Source organism: Monocercomonoides exilis (assembly GCF_001643675.1).
Source record: "Monocercomonoides exilis strain PA203 chromosome Unknown scaffold6-2077815, whole genome shotgun sequence".
In the NCBI taxonomy this organism is placed as follows: Eukaryota; Preaxostyla; order Oxymonadida; family Polymastigidae; genus Monocercomonoides; species Monocercomonoides exilis.
In genome coordinates this window covers 1,322,364-1,335,661 of record NW_027150551.1, presented here as the reverse complement: position 1 = coordinate 1,335,661, position 13,298 = coordinate 1,322,364, and the positions used below count along the sequence as shown (strand labels likewise).

Here is a 13,298-nt window from a genome sequence, read left to right as displayed (position 1 = left end):
ACTTAAATAAAGACCAATAAATAAAACTCATTGTTACATGCGGAAATACATTACAGAGAGCTTAAACAGTAAGAATTTAGAAAACGAATTATGAATAATTGTATGATATCATACAAATAAATAACGACAATTTATCACAAGAGGAGAAAACAATGACTCATAACAAAATAAACCCAATTCAAACAACAAATAAATAAATAAATAACAATAATACTGTTAAGGCTATTTGTAAATGTGACATTAAACGAATAAAAGACTGAATGCTACTGATGAAATGCAACAAAAATTGTAATGAAGGAATCCATCTCTCATTGAACTCAGACATATCACTTCTTAAAAAAATACTAGAGGCATTTAAAATCTCAATAAGCAATAAACCAAAATAAAGGTGACAAAAAAATAAACCATCAAACAAATGCAAAAATATATAAAAATAATGTGAAAAAATATATTTTGTCTTGTAAAATTAAGAGAAACATACAAACCAATCAGAAAATAAAAACTGATCAAATAAAAGCAAAAAGAAATCCAAAAAGAAATATAAGCATAAATCAGAGGATTACACAACAAGCATTACTTGTGCTTTGAGTTTTGTCCGGAGAGGAAGAAGGCGAAGAAGATATACTCTTCCCTTCTTTGTTTTCACTGACATGCGTATCAGACTTCGCAACATCGTGAATTGGGGTGTTTGAATTCGTATTAGCATCAAGACTATCTTTGCTAGCTGAAAGCGTTGTCAACGAAGAATTAATAGACGAAGAAGCAGCAAACAGCGGAGAAAAAGGAGGCGACGCCGAGTGCGACTTTTCAGAAGCGTGCAGCGTCTCGCTGTCAACTTGCTCAAACGGAGTCATGTTGCTCCGTGTCTCCAATCCATTGCTCTGTGAAGACTTGCTCCTCTCGTTGCTCCAGCTCTGCCCTGTGCTTTCTTCTGGCCTCAGCGGATCCTGCTGCTCTTGTTGTTCATGCTGGTTCTGCTGTTCCTGTAGTCCTTGTTGTCCTTGTTGCTCCTCACCTGACTGCAGAGGCGCATATGGTGATATCGATAGCATCTGATAGTGTTTTTGTTGTTGTTGTTGTTGAATCATCTCTGCCTGTGCGTGTTTCTTTGAGATCTCATCCAGCTCCGCAGGGAAATCAGGCGGTGGGTGCTGAAGATCGAAAGAGATGCGCCGCTCGTACTCAGCCTGGAGGAGCTGGGCGTGTGAGTTCATCGGAAGCAGGCAGTCGTACGAGTTCGTGAAGGAGCCCTGGCTCTGCGTCAGCGTCTGGCTTGGCGCTGTCTGCTGGTTGTAATCACTCGACTGGAGAGGAACACTCGCCTGGAAGGTGGAGTTGGATGAGGTGGTGGTGTATGAGGTAGATAAGGAGGGCTGGTTAAGAAGCTGAGAATAGACACTCGATTGCGATGGACGATGCAATGCGCCTGTCGAACTGAAGTTGTTTTGTGCGGGGCTTTCTGACGGCGCATAAGGAGAAGGCAGAGCAGAGGCGTATGTGCAGGCCACTGGCTGTGTTGCGCTGGATTCGAGATTGCAGGCTAATGTCAGCTTTGCTGCGTTGGCAGTGCTTCCCCGCTGAGGAGCACAGACCAAAGTGACAGAGCTTCCATTGGACTGTGAAGACAGAGCATTCCTCATGTTCTGTGCCTCTTGCTCTGCTCTTTCGTCTGCAGTATGCTCCTCACTGGCAACCATCTCCCTGTTGTTTGAGCTCGTCTCCTCTGACACATCTCTCATGTCTGTTGTCGCAAGGAAAGACACTTTCTCTGACGAGCCGCTGTGCAAGTGTGTTCCACTGGAGCGGCAGGAATCAGCAGAAGAAACTCCCACTGTACGTACAGCATTCACTGAATGATCATATGTCTGAAAGCTGCTGGTTGTTTTGTTCGAAATAGGAGGTGTGTAAATATACGAAGTTGGTAGCAACGGAGAGGAGGAAGAAGAAGCAAGCGACAAATGGGCTGAAGAAGACAGTTGCACAGGCAGCTTCGAAGAGTTCGCAATCGACCGAAGCGGAGGTGATGCGATGTTCGAGTTGCTTGAGTTGTTTGGGCTATTTGAGCAGTTTGTGCTGCTCCCAGTTCGCATCTGATCTGAATGTTCATTGGGAACATGGCGAGATTCGCTGGAATGCCTGATGATCTGGTACGCCCCTGGCTGCTGGATGTGGAAAGGCGTGTTGAAGAGAGGAATGAACTGCAGATTGTCATCATCGCACTTGACAAGATCAATGCCATGCTCATCAACAACACTCGCATCCTTCGAGCTATTCAGCTGCTCAGTGAGCAAGTAGTGGATGTTGTGCTGGCTGGATTTATCTGATTTCCCTGTTTCACTTAGCTCTTGCGCACTCAGCCTGCTCAGCTGGTCAATCATCTTGCTGTCTGTAACAGGCGCAGACAACGGCTGGTGGATTTTCCTTTCATTGGCGAAACCAGAAGAAGAATTATTTAATGTTGAGAAAACCGAATGCGGATTCAATGAAGCAGCGCCAGAAGCGGCTGATAAAACAGATGCTTCTTCCTCTTGTTTCGATGAAGGTACAATGATCAGTTGATTGGGATGTTCCGAATAACTCTGTTGTTGTGTTTGTTGTTGTTGCTGCTGCTGCTGAGATTCATTTTGATTCTGATACTGATGCTGCTGTCTTTCTATGAACATCACCTTCTCCAATGCAACTGCACTTCCCAAAACTGGTGAAGCAATCGCCGACGGCTGGTTCGACGAGCACAGCTGTGGAGAAGCCTGCTTCAGTGTCTTGCAGCTCAGAGAGAGGGCAGGTGTCAATGCAGGAGATGTAAGCCGTTCTGGTGTGGTTGTTGAGAACTGTGAAGGGAATGTGAGTGTCGTGTCGATTCTCTTCTGTTCTGGATCAACACTGGAGACTTGTGATTGCTCAGCACACGAACTGACATGAGAGGAAACTGACAGGTGCTTCTGGACAAACAGAGAAGAAGACGCAGTAGCTAAAGCAGCAGAAGAAGCAGAAGAGGCAGAAGAGACATATCTGGATGGAGTAAGGGGTTGCAAGGGAAGGATAATGTCCATCGGTCCTGTAGAATTACACGGCCGCTCAGTTTCGTGGCAGATATCAACAGCAGTGTCTGCGGTAGTTGCACACGACACAGGAGATAAAGAGCCATCGGGTGTAGTGGCTGCATACTCCTTCTGAGTGCGGGAGGAGTAATAGCAAGACGACGGGTGTTGCAGCAGCTTGTGAGACTGCGTATGGGAGATGGCGCTGCACTGGAGAGGAGGAGAGCACACGAATGGGGTGCTCCCTGTGGGCGAGAGAGAAGACTGGGCCACCAGAATGTGCGGGGAGTGGATGGACATCGCAGCAAACGACCCGCTGGACAATGAATAGTCATTCACCGACAGGTGCATCTGAGCAATCCCTTGTTCAGCTTTGGCATAAGTAGACGAGATGCCGTAGTCTGACTCGATGTCGTTGCGTGTTTTGTCTCCGATGCTCCCGCAGCTGCTGAGGTGGATGTCGTACTCGCTGTGGCCGATGGAGCTGCTGTCCTTGTGGAGTGGAGAGTGCATGGCAATGTGCGGCGAAAGCGCAACAGACACACGTGGCGAGGCGGAATTGTTGAAGAGCTGCGTGCTCCGCTGCTGGAAGAGGCGGGATGAGGTCGAGTTCGAGTTCGGGCTCTGCGATGAAATGTTGATGTGGAGTGGGTTTTCAGAGGTTGGTGAAGAAGGCGTGGAAATGGTGGATGGGTGGATGTAGTTGGCGCTGGAGGAGCTGCCAGGGACAGAGGAGCAAAAAGAGGCTGTGACTGAGTGTGGCGATGGGGTGGGCGTGGTGAACGAGGAAGATGAGGCAGAGCATGAGGGAGTGGGCGTCTGTGTCTGTGTCTGTTTCCCCATCCCTGTGGGTGATGCCTGGTTCTGAAAGAAAGACTGGGAAGATGTCTGGGTGGTGTTGTGAGGAGAAACAGCAGAGGAGAAGTAAAGTGGAGAACAAGCGGTGGATGACGTGTAGTCGGCAGAGCGGTCTGCCTGCTGGGTGAGTGTCTCCATCTGCTGCAGGGAAAAGATCTCACCAGCAGTCACAGGCACCATGCTTGGCAGCGGCTCGTCGATTGATGGGTTCTTCACCAGTGACAGCGAGCGCGGGCGGTGTGAGGAAGGGAAGGAGAACAGGTTGTTCGGAGGAAAGACAGATGAAGAAGAACATGAAGAAGAAGAAGAAGAAGATGGAAGCGGAGGAGAAGTGGAAGGAGAGCGCTGCTTGGCCTTGTGGCTGAAGAGAAAGAGGTTGACAGAAGGAGAGTGGTTCAGCAGCTGCAGAGTGGGCAGTCTGTTCTGGACAGTGCAGTGGAGTGTGGGGAGCGAGGCATCGTGCTGCAATGTGCGGACAATCGGAGACAAAGCAGTATCTGCAGCACCCGTACCTGAAGCAGAAGTAGAAGTAGAAGCAGAAGCAGAAGAAGAAGACGATGATGATGACAACTGCTGGGGAGAGAAAGGAGTATCAAATGTGATCTGCACTGGTGCCTCAGAGTCAGAGCAAGACGGGAGAGGAGAGCCGAGGTGGAGGTAGATGGGCGCTTCGCCGTCGCCTGGCTGTGGAGTAAAGCAGGCGAAGGAGTCTTTGAACTGAGAAGGGTCGATGGATACGAGATCTGTGATTATGGAGCCTGTGAATGATTCATCACAATCGCCTGAGCAAGAAGAGGTGAAAGAGGAGGAGGAGGAGGAAGGAGAAGAGGAAGATGAGGAAGCAGAATTATCACTGGAGCTGCCACCAAGCACTGCTGTGTTGTCTGGTGCATCTGCATTGTTATTGTTATTATTTGTGTTTGTGTTGTTGTTCAGATTCGACTTGGCAGCCTTTTCTGCTTTCTTTTTCCGTCTTCTTTTTTTGCTGTGGATGAAGCTGTCGACCTGCGTGAGGATGAGGGGAAGAGTAGGGTGCACAATTGATGGATTGGAAGAGAGCGAGTCTGGCTGATACATTATTCCCTGTTGCTGTTGCTGTTGTTGCTGCTGTTGATGATAATGCTGATAGTACTGTTTCTGATCCCCTGCTTTCTGACTGGCAAGCTGTTGATAGTTTCTCAGCAGCACCGCCTGCCGCATCTGCACAACCGACGGCGAGTTTCCTCGCAGCAACAAAAGCTTCATCGGCGTCTGTGACTGTGTTTGTGTTTGTGTCTGTGTCTGGTAATGAGGAATGCTCGCTCTATCAGACGTGACACCAGCAGCAGCAGCAGAAGCAGTGCTGGTGGTAGTGATTCCAGTGATTCCAGTGACTGCAGAGGTGACACCTGCAAATTGGGCGCTTGACAGCGAGCTCATCATCAACTGTGGAGAAGGAACTTTAGGATGGTTTTGACTGTTTTCTCTTTGGTTGCCTTCTTTTTCTTTTCCTTTTCCTTTTTCTTCTTCATCTTCGTCTTCTTCCATCTTCAGGTGGCTGAAGCCGAGTGGCGATGGGATCTGACTTGTATGCAAGTGCTGAGGGCTAATCAAGCGCAGTTGATCAAGCAGAGGCAGGCTGGCATTGTTATTGTGATGATTGATATGAGTGTTATTGCAACTATTATTATTATTATTAACAATGTTATTATTATTACTATGTTCTGTTTGTTCAGAAGGATCGTTTGCTTTCTGCGGCTCTGGAGACAAATTCAGAGGGATGTGGTGGATGGCAAGTGGAAGCACCGATGAAGAGAAAGAGGGAGGGAGATGGAAAAGCTGTGGGGAGAAAACGTGTGGTGGAGAGACAGTTAAAGAGGAAGGAGAAGGGATAGAGGGAGAGGAAGGAAGAGGAGGAGAAGAGGAAGATGATGATGATGAAGCAGAAGAAGAAGAGAGGTGAGGCAAATGAGAGATAGAGATGTGTTCAGCAGTGGAGAACTGGATGGATGAAGGTGATTGATCCTGTTGCTGCTCGCTCTTCTGGTTGATGACAGAGAATGAAGACATACTGGAGGGAGATATGTGCTGTGTGAGTGAGGGAGATGAAGAGGAAGAAGAGGAGGAGGGAAAAGAGGAAGAGGAGGAAGAGGAAGAAGAAGAAGAAGATGATGATGATGATGAAGCAGTCTGCTGCCCACCAGATGCATGAGAGAGTGAGAGTGTGTGTGCAAGCGTGGTGGAGTTAGCAACAGAGCAGATGGTTTGAGTGGGAGAAGAAGCACTTCCTCCTCCCTTTGTGCTTCCTGTTATCTCAGTCTTCCTGGTTGCATCACTAATCAATGAGGGTTGCTCCTGATAGAGTTGGTGACTTCCACCAGAATGAGAAGCAGAGGCAGAAGAAGCAGAAAGAGACGAATGGGAAGCAAAGACAGCCAAAGGCTGAGAGATTTCAGTGTTGTTGGAGCAGAAGGTAGAGTGTGAGTTGATAGGAAGAGAGGGAGAGGCAACGGTTGTTGTTACCGTTGCTGCTGCAGGAGAAGGAGAAGGGGAATGAGATGAAGAAGAAGAAGAAGAGGAAGAGGAAGAAGAAGAGGAAGAAAAAGAAGACGACGATGAGGCAGAAGAGAACTGATGAAGCGAACTATCATTTCCCAGTGAATTCTCACCAGCGTGTGAGGCAGAAAGGGCGAGTGCGAGAGCTGTGCTGGAGTTGTTCCCTCTGCTTGTGGCGTTTGTCTTTGACGACTCGTCTTTTTCTGTGCATTCGCCACTCGACACGATGATTGAGAGAGATTTCCCCTCTGAACATGGTTTTTGACTGGAACTTGCAGATGCGCCTGAGAAGGAAGGGTTATCTGGTTGTGAGGGATCGGTTGTTTTTGATTGGTTTGCTGGATTTGCTGGTTGATTTTGAAGGGATGATGGGTGAGAAGAAGCAGAAGCAGAAGAAGAAGAAGAAGAAGAAAATGTTTCTTTGGATTTTTGAGTTGTATTTGAAGTTTGTTTACGATAGTCCGCCTGTTCATCAGTTGGAGAGATAGGAGAAGCAGCAGAGATAGAAGAAGAAGGGTGTGAAGAGGTTTGTTGTGATGAATGTCTGGAAGAAGAAGAAGAAGAGGAAGAAGAAGAAGCCGAGTTTGAGGAAGAAGCAGAAGCTGAGGCAGAGGCAGAAGAAGAGGAAGGTGAATGCGAATGCGAAGAAGAAGAAGAAGAAGACGATGACGATGAAGACGAAGAAGAGGACGAAGCAGACGATGAGAAAGAGCTGTGTGAAGAGAACTCTGAGCGTGAGGAGAGGTCTGTTTCCCACTCAAAAGGGCCGTCTGGATCAACCCCGCGGGAAGTACAGGCTGTGCGGAGCATCTGGCAGAGCTTGGAGTACTGCGGAATGCCACTTTCGGGTATCCGCATCAGACTCTGCTGGAAGATCTGGAACTCAATTGGCAGACGCTGCATCAGCTCAAAGCCGCCGTCGCGCTCTTTCGACTGCTGAGCGAGTAACTGTTCGTTTATTTAATGGAATTTTGTGAATATATTGAATATATTTTTTAATTGCAGAAATGATTATTAAATTGTAAACAAAAGCGCAAACCTTATCTTGTATATGGGACCAAGGCAATTTTCCGGTAAACAGTTCAACCATAACGTACATCAATGAGATAAGGTCATCAACGCGCTTTAATTCCTTTCCATAATGTGCATTTAGAGAGGCATAGCGAAGAGTCCCACGGAAATTGCTTGATCTCTAAAATAAATAAAAAGCTATCTTTAGGAAAACTTTTCTTTTTCAAAAAATCAAACTGTGCGTGAAGGTGCTTCATCGTTGATTTTCTGAATAAGCCCAAAATCAATTAAAAAAATACGTCCTGTAGTTTCTTTGGTTCTTCCGATAACAAAATTCGCCTATCGCAACAAAACCATTTAAAAAAGAAATTGAAGTAATTAAAAATCCTTGCTTGGGAAAGCAAGCAAACAGGTTTAATATCTCTATGGATGAATCCTGCATTATGAAGTGCTTCAAGAGCTCTAATAGCTTGAATGGCAAATTTAAATATAGTCTCAAGAGAAAAACGATGGAGGGGGCGACTATTCACAACATCTCTAAATGCAAACAAATATTATTCACAATTTCAAAAAAAAAAAAACTTCAAACAGAATATTTGGGCCAAGAAGCTCCATTGCAATAAATCGGTATCCTTGGTGAGTTCCATATGCATAAAATCGTGTAAAATGTGGATTTCCTGCAAAAGACCAAAAAATAATCCACCAATTTAATATTTCTTTAAATAAATAAGTTGTCGATAATTGCTAATAACCTGTTAATGTACGCAAGACTTTGATTTCCGCTGAAAGATAATTTCTGTCTGGATCTGCTCTCTCAAGTTTTAATGCAAGTTCCTTTTTGATATCTCCATTTTGGTAAATAGCTTTAAAAATGTCTCCAAATGATCCAGAGCCAATTCTTTTCACAATTTTGAACGAATTCTTCAATACATCACCAGGTTTGAATGGTGACTGCCAAGGTTGCGCACACATAACCGCATGAAAAGCTAGAAAATGCTTTTGCTGGAAATTAAACAACAGAAATGATGGTCAAGTTGATCCATAATTGTGAATGAAATTTTTCGTGTTTTTACAAATTTGATAATATTAGTTATTCATTTTATCAAATAATAAAAAAAATGCATTAATAAATTATCATTTTCCATATCTATGTTATTTTTTTTAATGTGGGGTGAAATTTGTGAATTTATGAAAAAAGCAACAATTTATCCCAATTTTTTTCTACATTCTTATCATAAAAAGTGTAGCATTCTCAAGCAAAAATAATTTAGTCAAATAAAGAAATTGAAAAAAATAAAAGAAATAATTAAATGGAACAAAATTCATTAAACAAATAATTTTGTCCCATGTGTTCACATGAAATTATTCAAAAATTACAAAAAGCAAATTGATTTTCAAACAAAAATTCATAAACTGTGTTTTGCAAAACTTATATTGAAATTTAATGAAATAAAATTTTTATTTCATTTGTAAGAAAAAAGTGAAATTCCTAAAATTTTTAACATAAATTATCAATTAAAACATTCCAATGAGACATCATGAAGGTGAAACGGGATTAGAATATATATCTTCAGAATCGCGCAAAATAAGAGGTCCTCCTCCATAAATGGAGTGCAAGAACTTCCACAACTGAAATAAACAAAATATTTAGTGAAGAGAAAATAATAATAGTAACAATAATAATAATAATAAAGTGATATTTGAAATAAGTTTATTTTGGATCAGTTAATGAAATAGCAAACCGGCCATATAACACATACGTAGTGTTTATCCTTTTGGAGCCCTTCAACAGGAGTTTGCAAGTCAGCACGAAGAAGGTGGATGTTTGTGATTGGACCTGGATGGTCGTGAAACTCTCCTCTTTTAACAAAAAATTCCCAGCTTTCAACCCACTGCGCATCAATTATGGCCCACTGGCTCTGTTCTCTTTCACTTTCTTTTTGACATTCTATCACAACTTCCTTTTCACGACGTTTGCGCAAATTGCGCTGTTGAACATACAAATTTTAACATTATCCACAATCGACCAATAAAACAAATAAAAAGAAAATAATTAAAGAATTAATGAATAATACTGATATAGCATACGTTGCAAAGCCAGCACTGCTCTTGTTCTGGTGTTATCAGAGGGGCATTCGGTTCATTGAACAGGAGCTTTGCCATTTCAAACACAGAAAACGGTATTTTGACAACTGGCTGAGTGATCAGAGGGTAGTTGTGGCGGCAAAGGAGTGTTTCGTTTTGGAGAGGCATCTGCGTCTGAGTTGAAGAAATCATTGAGACAAAACGAGATTGCAGAATAACTGCACATTTTGGTTTTTGCTCAGTTTCAGCATTTGTGATGGATGTGATTTCTTTGCTTTTGTTTTCCTTGTTTTGTTTTGCTTTTTCATCATCTTCTTCTTTTTCCTCCTTTTCTTCTTCAGCATCAGCATCAGAATTATTCTTTCCACTTTCTCTGCCGCTTGAAGATGATGAAGATGATGATGATGCTTGCTTTTCATTGTCCAATGCTGCAAATGCCTCCTCTTCTTTTGCTTTATTAATAGATTTTTGTGAATCTTCTTTCCGTTCTGCTTCCTTTTCTTTTCTTTCTTCGTTTTCCATTTTGACACATTCCTGATGAATCCAACTTGCAATTGAAAAAGACGATAATTTCGAACTTTCTTCTTTCTTCCCCTGCATTTTCGTCTTCTTCAACTCTTCTGTCAACTCTTCCATATTTTTCTCTTTTGATCCATCAGATTCATCCTTCGAGTTTTCTGTCTTGTTGCTTTCTGTCAGCGCCTCCTCCACTTCTCTAATAACTCTTGCCTGTTCAGCCGGTCGGCTGTCCATCTTCTCATAGAACAGAATGTATGCCTGCTGGGAAAGCACATCTTCTTCTGTGGTTGCGCTCACCTCGTCGTCGTTGAAATAGAACCACTGCTTCGTGAACGGATGCTTCGCGTAGCAAAGATAATGGCCATATGATGACGACCCGTGGTGGCAGATAACCGCAAATAATGAATAGAGAACGGGAGTGTATGTCAAAGAAGCCTCTGGCGATTCTGACTCTGTTGAGTACGCACTTTTAGCAACTAACGGCTCACGGGATTTTGAAGAAGATGGAGGTTGAACGGTGAATGGTGACAAATCTGTTCATAATTTATTTTTTTTTTTATTCGTTTTTTTTTATAAAATGAAAGTTAATAATAAATTTTAAAAACGTTAATAGTTGAATTAATAGTGATAAACAGTTCAATTCCAACACACCAATAACAGGATCGAATTTCACCGTTTCGCTTATTTTCGACGACCAGAAAGAATACTTAAATCTCTTGATGTGCACCAAGAGAACAGAAGGAAGAGTCTCAATCAGAGTGATCTTGTCACCGTCCTGGAGGGACTTGCATCTATCGCATTTGTATTTGTTCTTCTCTTCCAGCGTCTCAGGCAGGCAAAACGTAGAGAAACACTCCATCAGCGTGGGAGTGTGGAAAAGGTTGGAGCAGCGAAACATGAAACGCTTGAAACCAGATGATGTCGGATCGGAGGTGTTTGTTTCTGCTGCGACTGAATAAGAATTTAGGAAATAGAAAAAAGTATTTGTAAGTTCAAGGTGAAAAATAAAAGTTAACAAAATCATGCACAATATGAACAGAAACGGAGAGCACACATTTCTTCTTCAGCTTTACAAGATCTGCCCATTTGGGGATTGGTAGTGAAATGCCAAGAAAAGACTGTGAAGTGACAGAGGTGTTGTTGCATCTCAGACAGCGTATTGAGCACTTGAATGAACCGCCGAACAGTCTTGTGATGATATTAGAGGGAGAGTTTGTGAGGAGACGATGGAGAGGATCAGAGACACTCAAAAAGCGGGGAAACGGGTCACGAGCAAGAGAAGGTACTGGATCTGGCCAGAAATGAGATGAGCTTACCGATGGACGAACTAAAGATTGCATGCGGTCGCTGCTGGTGATGTGTTGGAGTTCAGAAGAAGATGAGGAGGAGGATGAGGAGGATGAGGAGGATGAGGAGGATGAGGAAGAAGAAGAAGAAAAAGAAAAAGAAGTCAAAGGAGAAATGGCATCTGAGAGAGACATCTCTGGGAATGCTGGTGAGTCAGATAATGGAGATGGAGGACGGTCTGGACGTGAAAGAAGTTCAGCTGGTGGCTTTTCGGACAGCTTTTCAAAATCTGTGCTATTTGACATTTTTTCACAGAATGTATTGCACGTTTCTGCTTTCTTCAAATTTCTCGAGTCATTTTCTGGTTCATCTATCTCATCTTGTTTGTCTTTTGATGCCTCTTCTTCTGTGCTGTTTTCATTATTCTGTCTATCTTTTGAGAGCAGACTATTCAGTTCTTTTTCTTTCATGCATTTGGCTCTCCATTCTTCCCGAATTCTCCACTCCCTCTCCTGGCAAACAGCCTCCTCCATCATCACGTCCCACACCTCATCGCTTTCCTCGCCCAGTTCCTCTCTCATCCCGTCCAGCAGCGTCATAATCAGCTCGTGTGCGTCGCACTGCTCTCCCGGCTCGAAGAGCTCATTCCTCTTAAGCACAATGCGATACAGCTGCTCGGGGTTCAGGATCCCCTTTGATGACGTGTTCTGCCACGCGGCTGAAAAGACGCTGCCGAGTGCAGGAGTGATTAATGGAGAGGAAGGTGGAATAAGCTGGGGATACAAAATGTATGGTTGTTGCAGATATTGAAAAGGTGTTGCAACATGAGCATCTGATGGAAGATCATGTTGCTTCAAGTTTGAAGTGATTCTGTTATTTGAAGAGCATGTTGATAATTGACGTGAAGAAATGGAAGGTGATGTTGATGTTGATGGAAGTAATAATGAATTATTAACCGAACTGTTACTTTCTTTGGAAACCTCAACTTTTGCTGAAAACCAATTTGGATGCTTTTTCTTCAGAAAATCAATAATTTCTTTCCTACATTTCCTTTTCTGTTGTTTTTTCCTAATATACTCTCCAGAAATGGGATTACACAGGAATTCATATATTAACGGCTTACAGACTAAAAACGCTTGTAGAGCTGCGTTTAAAAAACATGTATTTCCTTGATTAATGAAGCCAACAACACCCATTGGAAACGAACTTTGACGACGCTTTGGAGAAAAGAAAAAATGAGTTGATGGAGAAAAAATGCTTGTCACAACGGATACTGTCTGTCTGTTCTTTATTTCAAATTCAGGATATCTTGTAGGTAATGATTGCGTTGTTTCAAAGATTTCTGATTTTTCGCACTGAAACTTGGGATTCCCCCTATCTTCTTTTCGTTTAACATAATTTTCCGATTTTTCAAGCTGATTTATACAGAGTTCATTTGCTGTTTCAAGTTGTTTATCAATTGAACGAGTTGCAATTGTTTCTTCGGTTGAAACAGCAGAACGGAGTTTTTCTGTATCATTCATGTCTTCAATGGAGTTGTTGATATGCAATGGAATTTTTACTGTCTCTTTCCCTGGAGTGAAAGAATTTGAAAGTTCTTTGAGAATAACAAAAAAGCAATCCTCAAGGCTTGAAAAACACAGTCAAAAATACTGAAAAAGCAAACCTTCTTCAATGCATTCACTTGCACTCATAATTTATAACAATAGCTCAATTGCCAATTTTATTCCTGAAAAACAAAATTATCTTTTTGAAAATAACTTTTCGAGAAGATAGAAAACGGAAAGGCTTATTGTATACGAGGGACTTGATACTTATCTAACTTGAAAACGGATATTTTATTGTTACAAACTATAAGCCCCAATTTACAACAAAAAAGCACAATTAATTTTTTGTGCCCATCATATTTCTTTTTTTCGAAAAATCAATATTTTATAAAAGCAAACAATTGTTATGTTTTGTCAC

General features: G+C 42.7%; 1 protein-coding gene across 1 annotated transcript; it reads right to left on the bottom strand.

Annotated features, from left to right (window-relative positions):
- Window positions 1-551: 551 nt before the first annotated feature.
- On the bottom strand, window positions 552-12,856 carry MONOS_2229 (putative CK1/TTBK protein kinase; the record flags this gene model as incomplete). The annotated part of the gene is made up of 11 exons (XM_067872137.1): window positions 552-7,379; window positions 7,471-7,623; window positions 7,680-7,781; window positions 7,853-7,979; window positions 8,032-8,119; window positions 8,195-8,444; window positions 8,994-9,071; window positions 9,185-9,430; window positions 9,531-10,579; window positions 10,698-10,997; window positions 11,101-12,856. 11 exons carry the CDS (start codon window positions 12,854-12,856, stop codon window positions 552-554), a joined length of 10,977 nt encoding a protein of 3,658 aa, XP_067733907.1.
- Between the last annotated feature and the right edge of the window lie 442 nt (window positions 12,857-13,298).